This window comes from Zalophus californianus, chromosome 4, assembly GCF_009762305.2.
Source record: "Zalophus californianus isolate mZalCal1 chromosome 4, mZalCal1.pri.v2, whole genome shotgun sequence".
Taxonomy (NCBI): domain Eukaryota; kingdom Metazoa; phylum Chordata; class Mammalia; order Carnivora; family Otariidae; genus Zalophus; species Zalophus californianus.
In genome coordinates, this window is record NC_045598.1 from 106,566,211 (window position 1) to 106,580,863 (window position 14,653).

Below are 14,653 nucleotides of genomic sequence, written 5' to 3' on the forward strand. Positions count from 1 at the left end.
TAGGCTTGGTAAGTGATTAAAGGCAATTTTATTACAGCAGCATCTACTTATTTTATTCTAAGTGAATAAAATGCATAAAGAGAAACAGTTTTATTTTTGTTGCAATCTGTGAAATTGAGTTTTTTTGCTGATGTAAAATACCAGTAACTCACTTGAGGACCATGCCACCTTCTGAAAATGCTCACATCTGATGCCTTAGAGCGTGTCTGACTCGTCCAGAGCTGAAGCGGTCAGTAGCTGGCTGCTCCTGGGCAACGGGTGTGTTCCTGGCCCCAGCTCTGACCACACTCAAAGCGGCCACGGAACAAAGCAGCACAGACAGACGGAAGAGGCCTTTCATTTAATGGCAAAATATCCAAATGGCTCTCTGGCATAGGTAATTTCTACTTTCATATTCATCAGCTTGTACATGATCCCCCAACCTTAATTTCTTTTTTCTCAAAGGGGCTGATTTGGACTGACTTGTTGAGAATGATGTCCATTATCTAGTAAGTTGAGAGAGAGAGAGAGATTTCTGTGGTTACATGTAAACTTGTGAAGAGTCTGCAGATGAAGAGGGGAAGAGGGCAGTGAAGAGGTCAGCCACACTCCGTCCATGTGAAGGTCACACCAGCTTCATTGTACACCTTGAAAACTTTCTCAATGGCGTTGACATACACGGCCATTCTCAGATCCAAACCCAGGTTGTACTTCATGGTCGTGTGCATGATTTGCCTGGCAGAGTGCTCCATGGTATAAGCTAAGCTAGAGTGCACGATGTCTTTCTTGGAGGCATCCGATATCCTGTCTTGGAACTCTGCTGTGGGTACAACAGGAATAGTGCCACCATGTTTCCCAAGTTTTCTTTCTAAGCTCTCTTGAACAGACATGAGGAAGTGGTAGTTAGAATCCCTTTCATATTTGAAGGTCAAACGGCCGTAGCTGACATGATTTAGATTCTTCAGCCACTCGAAGTAAGATACTGTCACTCCTCTAGCATTCAAGTAGAGATCTGGAATCACCATAATGTTCCTCTCCAGGAAGATCTTATCAGCCTCTGGAGTTGTCGGCCCATTGGCACCCTCGGCAATGATCTTGGCTTTGACTCTGGGTACATTGGACTTGGTCAGCTGCTTTTCACTGGCAGCAGGGATCAGGATGTCACAGTCAGCTTCCAAGATGCTCCCTTCATAGGGCTTTGCCTTGGGGAAGCCCAGGATTGATCCATGTTGCAATTTGAAGTCTTCCAGTTCCTTTGGGTCAATACCATCTGGATTCCCTATGCTCCCATCAGATTCACCAACACCAACACATTTAGCACCAAAACGATGTAAATATCTCATAGAGTGCAGGCCTACATTACCAAATCCCTGAACAATGAATGTTTTATCTCCAAACCCTGGTGTCATTCCTAAAAAAATCATGTAAGAAGCTTCGTTGATGAAATTTTCAAGCCCATGGGAGACTCTCCAGCCAGTAGCAGAGATCCGCCTATGGATTCTGCCCTGACTGATGGGCTTACCGGTAACACAGGCATGGGCATTAATATCATAGTGCCCTATGGTGCTGGCATAGGTGTCAGCAATCCAGGACATCTCCCACTCGCCTGTGCTCATGTCTGGGGCAGGCACATTAATGCCAGGACCAGTAAAGCCCTTCTTTGCCAGCTCCATGGTAAACCTCCTTGTGATCTTTTCCAATTCATTATCAGTATAGTTCTTGGGATTGATCTTAGCACCAGCCTGGGCACACCCAAATGGCACATCAACCACTGCACACTTGTATGTCATCAAAGAAGCCAGAGCCTTCACTTCATCCACACTCACATCAGTGCTGTAATGGATACCTCCCTTGCAGGGCGTGTGGTGCTGGCTGTGCTGGGCCCGGTAGCCTTCGATGACCTCCCAGGAGCCATCGTGGGGCCGGGTGGGGAAGCTCAGGCTCAGCACATGGTTGCAGGGCTTGATGATCCGCAGGATGCAGTGCACCCGGTCTTGAGGTCTGCTCCTCGCTCTCCCGGGTCTTGAGGTCCTCCACCAGCTTGTCCTCCACGATGCTGGCCCCGTGGTCGAAGAAGCCCTCCACCATCTTGAAGAAGTTGGGGTCGTCCTCGCGGTCGGCCGCCGCCTCGCTGTAGTGTCGCCGGGTGGGCGGTGCGAGCCCTGCCTACGGGGCAGCGACCACGGCGGCGATGGCGTGCTGCCCGCAGGGCCAGCCCAGCAGCGCTGCCGAGTTGGCCAACACGGAACCCAAGGCAGCGGGCCCTGTGCGGGACAGCAGCAGCGCTTCGCCCAGGCAGTGGTACATGGCGGTGGGGTGGAGGCCGCGGAGCAGAGGAGCTCTCGGAGGCCGGGGAACAGAGGGAGGGAGGAAGTACATGCCTCTTTAATATCCATCAGCAGGCTAACCCATCACCCCACACCCCTCCCCTCTAGAACCCTCAGTTTCTCAGAGTGCATAGTCATTCATGGTTCAGCTCCCCCTCCCATATCCCCCCCTTCATTTTTCCCTTCCTGCTATCTTCTGTTTTTTTTTTAATTTAACATATAATGTATTATTTGTCTCAGAGGTAAAGGTCTGTGATTCAACAGTCTTACACAATTCGCAGCACTCAACATAGCACATACCCTCCCCAATCTCTATCACCAAGCCACCCCATTCCTCCCACCTCCCACCACTCCAGAAACACTGTTTGTTTCCTGAGATTAAGAATTCCTACTATCAGTGAGATCATATGATACATGTCTTTCTCTGATTGACTTATTTCACTCAGCATAATACCCTCCAGTTCCATCCACGTCGTTGCAAATGGCAAGATTTCGGTTTTTTTGATGGATGCATAATATTCCATTGTATGTATATACCACTTCTTCTTTATCCATTCATCTGTCGATGGACATCTTGGCTCTTTCCACAGTTTGACTATTGTGGACATTGCTGCTATAATCATCGGGGTGCACGTACCCCTTTGAATCACTACATTTGTATCCTTGGGGTAAATACCCAGTAGTGCAATTGCTGGGTTGTAAGGTAGCTCTATCTTCAACTTTTTGAGGAACCTCCATACTGCTTTCCAGAGTGGCTGCACCAGCTTGCATTCTCACCAACAGTGTAAGAGGGTTCCCCTTTCTCCACATCCTTGCCAAAATCTGTCATTTCCTGACTTGTTAATTTTAGCCATTCTGACTGGTGTGAGGTGGTATCTCATTGAGGTTTTGATTTGGATTTCCCTGATGCTGAGCAATGATGAACACTTTCATGTGTCTGTTGGCCATTTGGAGGTCTTCTTTGGAAAAATGTCTGTTCATGTCTTCTGCCCGTTTCTTGATTGCATCATTTGTTCTTTGGGTATTGAGTTTGATAAGTTCTTTATAGATTTTGGATACTAGCCCTTTATCTGATACATCATTTGCAAATATTTTCTCCCATTCTTTCGGTTGTATTTTGGTTTTGTTGACTGTTTCTTTTGCTGTGCAAAAACTTTTTATCTTGATGATGTCCCAATAGTTCATTTTTACCCCTGCTTCCCTTGCCTTTGGCGATGTTTCTAGGAAGAATTTGCTGCAGCTGAGGTCGAAGAGGTTGCTGCCTGTGTTCTGCTTCAGGATGTTGATGGACTCCTGGCTCACATTTAGGTCTTTCAAACATTTTGAATGTTTTTCCTCTTTTTGTTTTGTCTTCAGTTCTTTCATGAATGTTCTGTAGTTCTAGAGTATAGATCTTTTGCCTCTTTGGTTGGTTTATTCCGACTTATCTTATGGTTTTTGGTGCTATTATAAATGGAATCATTTCTCTAATTTCTCTTTTACTCTTGTGTTGTTAGTGTATAAAAAGCAACTGATTTCTGTGCATTGATTTTGCATCCTGCCACATTACTGAATTGCTGTATGAGTTGTAGTAATTTGGGGTAGAGTCTTTTAGGTATTCCACATAAAGTATCATGTCATTTGCAAAAAGAGGGAGTTTGACTTCTTTGCCATTTTGAATACCTTTTATTTCTTTTTGTTGTCTGATTGCTGTTGCTAGGACTTCTAGTACTATGTTGAACAATAGTGGTGAGAGTGGGCATCCTTGACATGTTTCTGATCTTAAGGGAAAGTCTCTCAGCTTTTCCCCATTGAGGATGATATTCGCTGTGGGTTTTTCATAGATGGATTTTATAAACTTGAGGAATGTTCCCTCTATCCCTATACTCTGAAGAGTTTTAATCAGGAAAGGATGATATTTTGTCAAAAGCTTTTTCTGCATCAAATGAGAGGACCATATGGTTCTTCTCCCTCCTCTTATTAATGTGTTCTATCACATTGATTGATTTGTGAATGTTGAACCACCCTTGTATCCCAGGGTAAATCCCACTTGGTCATTCTGGATGATCCTTTTAATGTATTGTTGGATCCTATTAGCTAGGATTTTGTTGAGGATTTTGCAATCCATATTCATCAAGGATATTGGTCTAAAATTCTCCTTTTTGATGGGGCCTTTGCCTGGTTTGGGGATTAAGGTAATGCTGGCCCCATTCAATGAGTCCAGAAGCTTTCCTTCTGTTTCTATTTTTTGAAACAGCTTCAGTAGAATAGGTATTATTTCTTCTTTGAATGTTTGGTAGAATTCCACAGGGACTCAATCAGGGCCTGGACTTTTGTTTTTTGGGAAGTTTTTGATCACTGGTTCAATCTCGTTACTGGTTATTGGCCTATTCAGGTTGTCAATTTCTTCCTGTTTCAGTCTTGGCAGCTTTATAGGTTTCCAGGAAGGCCTCCATTTCATCCAGATTGCTGAGTTTATTGGCATATAGTTGTTGATAATAATTTCTAATGATTGTTTCCATTTCCTTGGTGTTAGTCATGATCTCTCCCCTTTCATTCATAATTTTATTAATTTGGGTCCTTTCTCTTTTTTTTTTGGATCAGTCTGGCCATTGGTTTATCGATCTTATTAATTTTTTCAAAGAACCAACTTCTAGTTTCATTGATCTGATCTACTGTGTTTCTGGTTTCTATTTCATTGATCTCTGCTCTAATCTTAATTATTTCTTTTCTGATGCGTGGCTTAGGCATCATTTGTTGCTTTTTCTCTAGTTCTTTATGGTGTAGAGTTAGTTGGTCGGAGCTCGTTTCTGCCTTTTGTACTTCTAAAACCGCCAGCCGCTCCCAGTTCGCAGGCGGGCCCCACCCCTCCGGGTTTCCATCCAGGGGGCTGCCCTAAATTCCTTTCCCTGCCACTAAAGGTTTGTGAGTCTGTGCCTAGTCCCCAGCACAGGAGGCTATCACTCACTGACAATGTAGGATCCCCATGGCCAGCCTTCCTCCCACTGCCATTTATCCTCCGATATCTGCTTGTGGAATCACGGCTCCCTGCTATGTACCTCAAAACAACCACCTGAGATATTCTGTTTGTAGAGATCCAGATCTATCTTCTTACATCTCAGGCTGATTTCACGGGTGTTCAGAGTTGTCTGGTAGATATCCAGCTCAATTCCTGGGGCCGGTTGGAATAGGGTCCCCTACTCCTCCGCCATCTTTTCCCCCTCCCTCTCCTTCTATTTTCAGTGACAGCCTAGCTGGATATAGTATTCTTGTCTGCATATTTTTCTCATTTAGCGCCCTGAATATATCATGCCGGTCCTTTCTGGCCTTCCAGTCTTCTGTTTCTACCCTGGTAGGAGAAACCACTTCTTGTCCAGAGCTGCTTTCAGAATTTTCTTTTTGTCTCGATATTTGCAAGTTTCACTTTTAGATGTTGGGGTGTTGACCTATTTATACTGATTTTGAGGGTGGTTTTCTGTGCTTCTTGGATTTGGATACTTGTTTCCTTCCCCTGGTTTGGGAGGTTCTTCAGTATAATTTGCTCCAATATACCTTCTGCCCCTCTCTCTCCATCTTTCCTCTTCTGGGATCCCATTTATTCTATTATTGTTTCACTTTATGGTATCACTTATCTCTCTAATTCTCCCCTCGTGATCCGTCCTTGTTTTCCTCTCTTTTTCTTACCTCCATATTCTGCATCGTTTGGTCTTTTATATCACTAATTCTCTCTTCTGCCTCATTTATCCTAGCAGTTAGAACCTCCATTTTTGACTGCACCTCATTAATAGCCTTTTTTATTTTGACTTGGTTAGATTTTAGTTCTTTTATTTCTCCAGAAAGGGTTTCTCTAGTATCTTCCATGTTTTTTTCAAGCCCAGCTAATATCTCTATAATCGTCATTCTGAACTCTAGTTCCAACATCTTACTGATGTCCATATAAATTAGGTGCCTCGCAGTCAGTACTCCCTCTTGTTCTTTTTTTTGAGTTGAGTTTTTCCGTCTTGTCATTTTGTCCAGAGGAAAACAGATGAATGAGAGAACAAAATGCTAACAGAGTAACAATGACCCCAGAAAAATATACACTAAACAAATCAGAAGAGACCCGAAACTGGGGGAAAAGAAAGGGAAAGAAAGAAAAAAGAAAAGGAAAAAAAAGAAAAAGAAAAAGAAAAAAAAGAATATGATCAAATATGTCCAGGCTGGTGAATAGATCCATGGCACACACTAGATTTTGGGAGTATTTTTGTCTGTTAGAGGAAACTGCCTCCCAAAATTTTAAAGAAAGAAAAACTCATATATGTACAAAAATTAGGGTAAATATGATGCAGGGATAGAATATGACTGTAAAGATGAAAACTATAAAGGATTTTATAAAAGGAATTGATAAGAAGTTGGTTGAAAAAAGAAGAGAAATTTAAAATAAAAAGGGAGAGAATGTGATCAGGCAGGAGACTAGAACAAAGCCATATACTAGAGATTTAGGGGATATTTTGGTCTGTTAGAAGAAACTGTATCCCAAAATTTTAAAGAGAGAACAACTTATGTATATATACCAAAAGTAAGGTTAACTACAATGAAGTGATAGTATATTACTCTAAAAATGAATAATAAAAAAGATTTTTTAAAAAGGGACTGATAAAATGTTGGTTGAAAAAGTGTAAAAGAAAAATTAAAAAAATAGAAAAAGAAAAAAGAAAAAGAAAAAAATTAACTTTGAAAGACTAAAGAATCAGGGGAATAAAACCATGAATTCTATGAGCTGTATTCCCTTACTGCTGGAGTTCTGCCATTGTCATTGATCAGTAAACTTGGTCTTGGCTGGGTGTTCTTGCAGATCTTATGGGGGAGAGCCTGTTGCAGTGGTTCTCAAATGTCTTTTCCTGAGGTGGAATTGCCCCGCCCTTGCCAGGGGCCATGCTAAGTAATCTGCTTGGGTTTGCTTTCAGGAGCTTTTGTTCCCTGCAAGCTTTCTGTACAGCTTTGGAGGATGAGAAAGAAAATGGAGGCCTTCAATCTCCACCCCAGAGGAGCCGAGAACTAGGGCCCCACTCCTCAGTGAGCCCCCAGAGAAAAGCAGTCAAATCACAATCCAGTGAGCATGGGCTCACCTGGCCTGTGACTGAGTGTTTCTGTCTCTGGCACATGACCCTGTTTGGAGTTTCCAAACCCAGCAGATTCCTGCAGTGTACTCCTGCGCCACTTCTTCTACAGGAGGAAGGGGAATCTCCCCAGATCTGCCGCTTGTTGGGTCCCTGCCCGAAGAGCAGTGGCCCGACTGTGCCGTGGATCACGGTTTATGGCAACCCCAGCTGAGAGCCCATTCCTCAGCTCTGTCTTTGCAGCCAGCTTCCCCGTTCCAATACCTGGGAGCTCTGTTGCACTCAGGCACCCCTGGTCTTTCTGTGACCCCGAGGGTCCTGAGACTGCACTGTCCCAGCAAGTGTTCCACCCCCTCTTAGCCACTGAAGTGACCTCCCTCAGTGGAGCAGACTTCTAAAATTTCTGATTTTGTGCTCTGCTGCTCTATCACTTGCCAGTAGCTGGCTGATGGAGACTCCCTACCACCTCCCCCCGCCATCTATCTTCCCATATATTGCCTCAGATTCACTTCTCTGCATGTCCTACCTTCCAGAAAGTCATCGCTTTTCTGTTCAGAGATTTGCTGCTATACTTTTCTTCGATCTCCTGTTGAGTTTGTAGGTGTTTAGAATGATTTGATCCCTATTTAGCTGAATTCCTGGGACCAGACGAAATTTAGGTATCTTACTCCTCTGCCATCTTCCTCCTCCTTTCGCATGTGGCCCTTCTTTTCACTATATCTGTGTCTTTGGGGTAAATACCCAGTAGTGCAATTGCTAGGTCAGAGGGTAGCTTTATTTTTAATTTTTTGAGGAACCTCCACACCGTTTCCAAAGTGGCTGTACCAATTTGCATTCCCACCAACAGTGTAAGAGGATTCCTCTTTCTCCACAACCTCTCCAACATTTTTTTTTTTTTTTGCCTTGTCAGTTTTTGCCATTCTGACTGGTGTAAGGTGGTATCTCAATGTGATTTTGATTTGAATTTCCCTGATGGCTAATGATGATGAACATTTTTTCATGTGTCTGTTAGCCATTTGTATGTCTTCTCATTTTCTTTTTTCTATCATCTGCGGACCTTGGAGTCTCAGTAGTTTTGCTATAAGTTCTCTGACCTTCTTAATGGTATGAGCCAGGCCCTCAGCAGCCACAGTGGAGCAGGACAAGTTTGTCCCTGGAGGAGGTGTGAGGAAGAGGAGGTCATGGGGCTGCTAATGCCCTGTGGCCCGGCCTCCATGCTGGAGGCTGCTCTGGCCTAGAGGAGGGGCTCTGACCAGGAGCCAGGGTACCTGCCTTTGAGAAGGAAGCTTCTTGCTTCTTGCACACATGCATTCCTTTGAGAAGGCAGCTTCTTGCCTCTTTAGACATCAGGTGCTCATCTGAAAAGCAGGATGGATAGGGCTCTTTCATCAGGGTGCAGTGAGGATATAATGGGAACGTGTTTTGCAGATGGTTATGAATTACAACAAAAGAAAGTTCGTAATATTTTGAGCTGTGATTGTGGTTCTGGTTCTTCAGAGAAAGAGTTGGGTGGTTTGGGGTAAGCAGGTCGAAGTTTGTTATGTTTGAAGAATGTGTGACATTTTGGGGTAGGCTATGTTGATGATCTCCCCACCCATGCTGTCTGGATCTCAGTTTCCTCCTCTATAGAGTAAGATAATAATAGTACCAACTTCATTGTGCTGTCTGAGGATAAAATGAATTAATCTACTCGGAGCACTGAGATTAGCTGTTGGCACCTAATAAGAGTTTTACATAGATTAACTCATTAAATCATCACACAATCCAGTGAGGTTAGATACTATTTTTCCTTACTCTACAGGGGAGGAAACCAAGATCAGATGGGCGAAGTGGGTAGCCCAAAGTCACACAGCTGTTAAGTGGCTGAGCTAGAATATACAGCCAGGCAGTCTGCCTTGAGAGTCCACATTTTAACCCCTGTCCTATACTGCCACTACCCTATATTGGGATGAAGAGAAAAGGTGGGTAAGGAAGGAGAAAAGCCTGGCCTTTCCCATCCATCAGTTAAGACGATAGTCAGGCTTCCTTCATGCTTCTTAGCCCCTCCTCACATAGTCCCCTCCAGCCACACCTCCTTCAGGAAGTCTTCCCAGAGGAGTCCCCCCATGTGATCACTCCTATTTTCTCCATCTACTTTGAACTTATGAACCTAGTTGTTTGCATGGTGTTTTGTAATGCTTTGAAAATTATTATTCAATTCGATGGGCATTTATCAAATGCCTAGAACATAGGGCTAGAACCACAGGGTATGCAGACATGGATATAAAACATAGTTTCTCCCTGCCAGGTAATTTTTAATCATGCCAAGGATGTAGACTAAGATAGTCATACAGAATACCTTTGAAAGAGAAATTGAGATCAGTGTTGTAAAAGAAATATGAACAATGTACTACAGAATTGTGGGGGAAATAATGGCCAATTCAGACTGGGCTGGATGGCTTTGGACAGCTTCACAGACTCCAAGAGGAGTCAGTGATGACTTCCGGTGGCATTTGAACTGAGTCTTAAAGGATGGCTAAGAGTTTAAAAGGTATAATATGGTGGGAGAGCAATCAGAGTAGGATGAGGCAACACTGTTAGTGCTATGGTAGCCCCTTTGTGGTTGTTATTCACAGGAGCAGGAGCTCTTGAAACTTTTTCAAGTGTTTGCATCTAGTTAAATCATCAATGGAGACTCTGACCTCTGTGCTCTTGTTCTGAATTTCCCCAGGCTGACACATGACTCAGAGCTCCCTTCTTCTGCAGGGGACCAACTGTCTTCTGATCACATGCTTCCCTACACTGCTCCCATTTCCCTGGTCTGGCAGGAGCACCTCTCTGGGCTGAGAGAGCAGAGCTGGAGCCCTGTGCCTACACTCTCTGGCAGTGCACCCAGGGAGGCTGTTCCAACTCCCTGGTCCCATTGGAAGCATCCAGCTATGGTGCTTTAGGTTCTGAGGCCTGAGATCTCATGTAATAGGTGCCAGAGGCTTGGGGTTAACATGAGGAATCTAAACAGTAGACCACCTCTGAATAAGCAGGGAACTTTTCCCAGGCAGTAACTTCATTTTTCCATCCATCCATCCATCCATCCAACCATCCAACAAACACTTGTTTAGCCCCCTCTCTGTGCTGGGGATCCAAAGGCCAACCCCCCCAGCTCTTGCCCTCAAGTTCAGAGTCTAGTGACATGTGATTACATGTTTATAATACTGAGTACTCTGATGAAGGAACCACAGAGAAGGGGTACCCAAACCGGAACTGGGGTTAGAGAGTTGACAAATCTTGAACAGTCTCAGTGGGCAAAAAGAAGGTAAAAGAGGTGGTGCAAGCAGGAGGTGTAGTAGAAGACAAAGGTGTGGGGTGTCCAAGGACACTTTTGTTTTGGTAGAGACAGAGTTGGGGGCAGACGCTACACAGCTTTGTGGCTGGAGGAGGCAGACAGAGTCAGATCATGAAGGTTCTTGGGGGCCATACAATAGCATCTGGATGCTAACCTTGGGGTCCTGAGGCTTTTGAGCATAAGAAATGGTTTGTTTAATAGAGAGAACACTGTGGTGAGGAGAATGCAGTGTTGGGGGAGGCAGTTTTCAGGGAAGAGAAGATGAGGACCTGGCCTGGGACAGGAAAGGGGACTAGAGACGGGGAGAGGTTTGGGAGGTAGTAAGCAGGTACAATGGGTAGGACAGCACTGTCAAGAAAGTGTGGGAGGACATGGAAGAGTCAATGATGACTTACAGTGGCCTGACTTTGGCCATCACTTGTCGCTGGTCGCTGGTGATATTCTTCACTGGGACAAAGAGCAGGAGGAGGAGCAGGAGAGCAGCAGGTCTGGGGCAGAGATGACTTCAGTGTGGGATGAGTTGAATCAGTCAGAGATAAGGTGCTGGAACTGAGGGTTCATTGGGTCCTAAGGTAGAGATCTGGAAATCTTCCAGACATAAGTTCTAGGTAAAAAGCAGAGAGTAGGGGACTAGGAAAGATGGCGGAGGAGTAGGGGACCCTATTTCAACTGGTTATCTACCAGGTTATCTTTCAGCTGGATATCTACCAGACCACTCTAAGGACCCATGAAACCAGCCCGAGATATAAGAAGATCTGGATCTCTACAAACAGAATATCGCAGGCGGTTGGTTTCAAGTTATAAAGTGGGGAATGTGATTCCGCGGGCAGATATCGGAGGATAAATGGCAGCGGGAGGGTGCCTGGCCATGGGTTTCCTATACCGCCGATGAGCGACAGCTTTGTGCGCTGGGGATGGGGCACAGACTCGTAGACCAGTAGCGGTGGGGAAAGGACTTTAGGGCAGCCCCTGGGGCAGAAACCCGGAGTGGCGGGGTTGTGTGTGCAATCTGGGGGCGGCTGGTGGTTTTAGAAGCACAAAGGGCAGAGACATGCTCTGACCTGGAGGCAGGACTGGGGGCACTGCGGAGGGGCACACAACCCAGGATGCTGCAGTTTATAGCAGCACAGACAGAAACAGAGAGAGTGTGGCCTGGAGAGCTCACTGAAGAACAGACTGTGGTCTATCTGCTCTGAGGCAGAGGGTGGGAAATGGTCTCTTCTGCTCTGACTCACAGAAGAGACGCGGAAAGCTGCCAGGGAAAGCTGCCAGAGAACAAAAGCCCCCAAAACTGATTCCCACTGAACCCATCCCCCATCACAGGGGGGGCAGGGCAACTCCGCTCAAACAGGGCTGCCAGAATAACAGCGCGGCAGGCCCATCCTCCGGAAAACAGGCTGGGAAAACAAGAGGCCAGCAACTCTAAGGTCCCAAGAAAACAGGTGCATCTTGCTTGGGTTCTGGTCACTACTTTAGACTCTATACATTCCCTCAACCACCCATCAACAGAATGACTAGGAGGAGGAGCCCCCAAAATAGAAAAGACTCAGAGATTATGACTTATGCTGCAGATTTACAAATGGATGCAGATATAACCATGATGTCAGAGATGGAATTCAGGCTAGCAATTGTGAAGATAATGGCTAGAATGGAGAAATCAATTAATGGCAACATAGAGTCTCTAAGGGCAGAAATGAAAGCTAAATTGGCAGAACTTAAAAATGCTATCAATGAGATCCAATCCAATCTAGATAATTTACCAGCTAGGGTAACTGATGCAGAAGAACGAATAAGCAACCTGGAAGACAATACAATATATAGAAAGGGAAAAGAGGAGGCCAGGGAAAAACAACTCAGAAAATAGAATCAGAGAACTAAGTGACACTATGAAGCATTCCAATGTCAGAATAATTGGAATCCCGGAGGGAGTGGAGAGAGACAGAGGACTAGAACATGTATTTGAGCAAATCGTAGCTGAGAACTTCCCTAATCTGGGGAATGAAACAAACATTCACATCCTAGAGGCAGAGAGGACCCCTCCCAAGATCAAGGAAAACAGGCCAACACCCCGGCATGTAATAGTAAAACTTGCAAGTCTTAGAATCAAGGAAGCCATCTAAGGGCAGTTAGGGGGAAGAGATTCCTTATGTACAGAGGGAGGAACATCAGAATAACGTTAGACCTATCCACAGAGACCTGGCAAGCCAGAAAGGCCTGGCAAGACATATTCAGGGTACTAAATGAAAAGAACATGCATACAAGAATACTTTATCCGGCAAGGCTTTCATTTAGAATGCATGGAGAGATGCAGAGCTTCCATGACTGGCAGAAACTGAAAGAATATGTGATCACTAAGCCAGTCCTGCAAGAAATATTAAGGGGAATTCTATAAAAGGAGAAAGACCCCAAGAGTGATATACAACAGAAGTTTACAGGGACAATCTATAAAAACAACGTCTTCACAGGCAACATGGTGACAATTAATTCATATCTTTCAATAATCACTCTCAACGTGAATGGCCTAAATGCTCCCATAAAACGGCATAGGGTTGCAGATTGGATAAAAAGCTGTCTTTTTATTCGTTATTCTGCATCAGTTACCCTAGCTATTAAATTGTCTTTCCCTTTCTCCACAGGACCCATCCATATGCTGACTACAAGAGACTCATTTTGAACCTAAAGATACAACCAGATTGAAAGTGAAGGGATGGAGATCCGTCTTCCATGCCAGCGGACCTCAAAAGAAAGCTGGGGCAGCAATTCTTATATCAGGCAAATTAGATTTTAAAATAAAGTCTGTAATTAGAGACAAAGAAGGACACTATATCATTCTTTTAAAAAATTTTTTTATTGTTATGTTAATCACCATATATTATATCATTAGTTTTTGATGTAGTGTTCCGCGATTCATTGTTTGTGCATAACACCCAGTGCTCCATGCAGAATGTGCCCTCTTTAATACCCATCACCAGGCTAACCCATCCCCTTACCCACCTCCCTTCTAAAACCCTCAGTTTGTTTTTCAGAGTCCATCGTCTCTCATGGTTCGTCTGCCCTCTGACTTACTCCTCTTCATTCTTCCCCTCCTGCTATCTTCTTCTTTTTCTTTTTTCTTAACATATGTTGCATTATTTGTTTCAGAAGTACAGATTTGTGATTCAACAGTCTTGCACAATTCACAGCGCTCACCATAGCAATACCCTCCCCAATGTCTATCACCCAGCCACCCCATCCCTCCCACCCCCCACCACTCCAGCAACACTCAGTTTGTTTCCTGAGATTAAGAATTCCTCATATCAGTGAGGTCATATGATACACGTCTTTCTCTGATTGACTTATTTCACTCAGCATAACACCCTCCAGTTCCATCCACGTCGTTGCAAATGGCAAGATCTCATTCCTTTTGATGGCTGCATAATATTCCATCGTGTGTATATACCACCTCTTCTTTATCCATTCATCTGTCGATGGACATCTTGGCTCTTTCCACAGTTTGGCTATTGTGGACATTGCTGCTATAAACATCATGGTGCACGTACCCCTTCGGATCCCTACATTTGTATCTTTGTGGTAAATACCCAGTAGTGCAATTGTTGGATTGTGTGGTAGCTCTATTTTCAACTGTTTGAGGAACCTCCATAGTGTTTTCCAGAGTGGTTGCACCAGCTTGCATTCCCACCAACAGTGTAGGAGGGTTCCCCTTTCTCCACATCCCAACCAACATCTGTCGTTTCCTGACTTGTTAATTTTAGCCATTCTGACTGGTGTGAGGGGGTATCTCATTGGGGTTTTGATTTGGATTTCCCTGATGCCGAGCAATGTTGAGCACTTTTTCATGTGTCTGTTGGCCATTTGGATGTCTTCTTTGGAAAAATGTCTGTTCATGTCTTCTGCCCATTTCTTCATTGGATTATTTGTTCTTTGGGTGTTGAGTTTGATAAGTTCTT

General features: G+C 44.4%; 1 protein-coding gene across 1 annotated transcript; it reads right to left on the bottom strand.

Annotated features, from left to right (window-relative positions):
* Positions 1 to 578: 578 nt before the first annotated feature.
* On the bottom strand, positions 579 to 2,286 carry LOC113924588 (glutamate dehydrogenase 1, mitochondrial-like). Its single transcript, XM_027598575.1, is given in 2 exon segments — positions 579 to 1,979; positions 1,981 to 2,286. Coding segments are annotated over 2 exon segments (1,707 nt in total).
* Between the last annotated feature and the right edge of the window lie 12,367 nt (positions 2,287 to 14,653).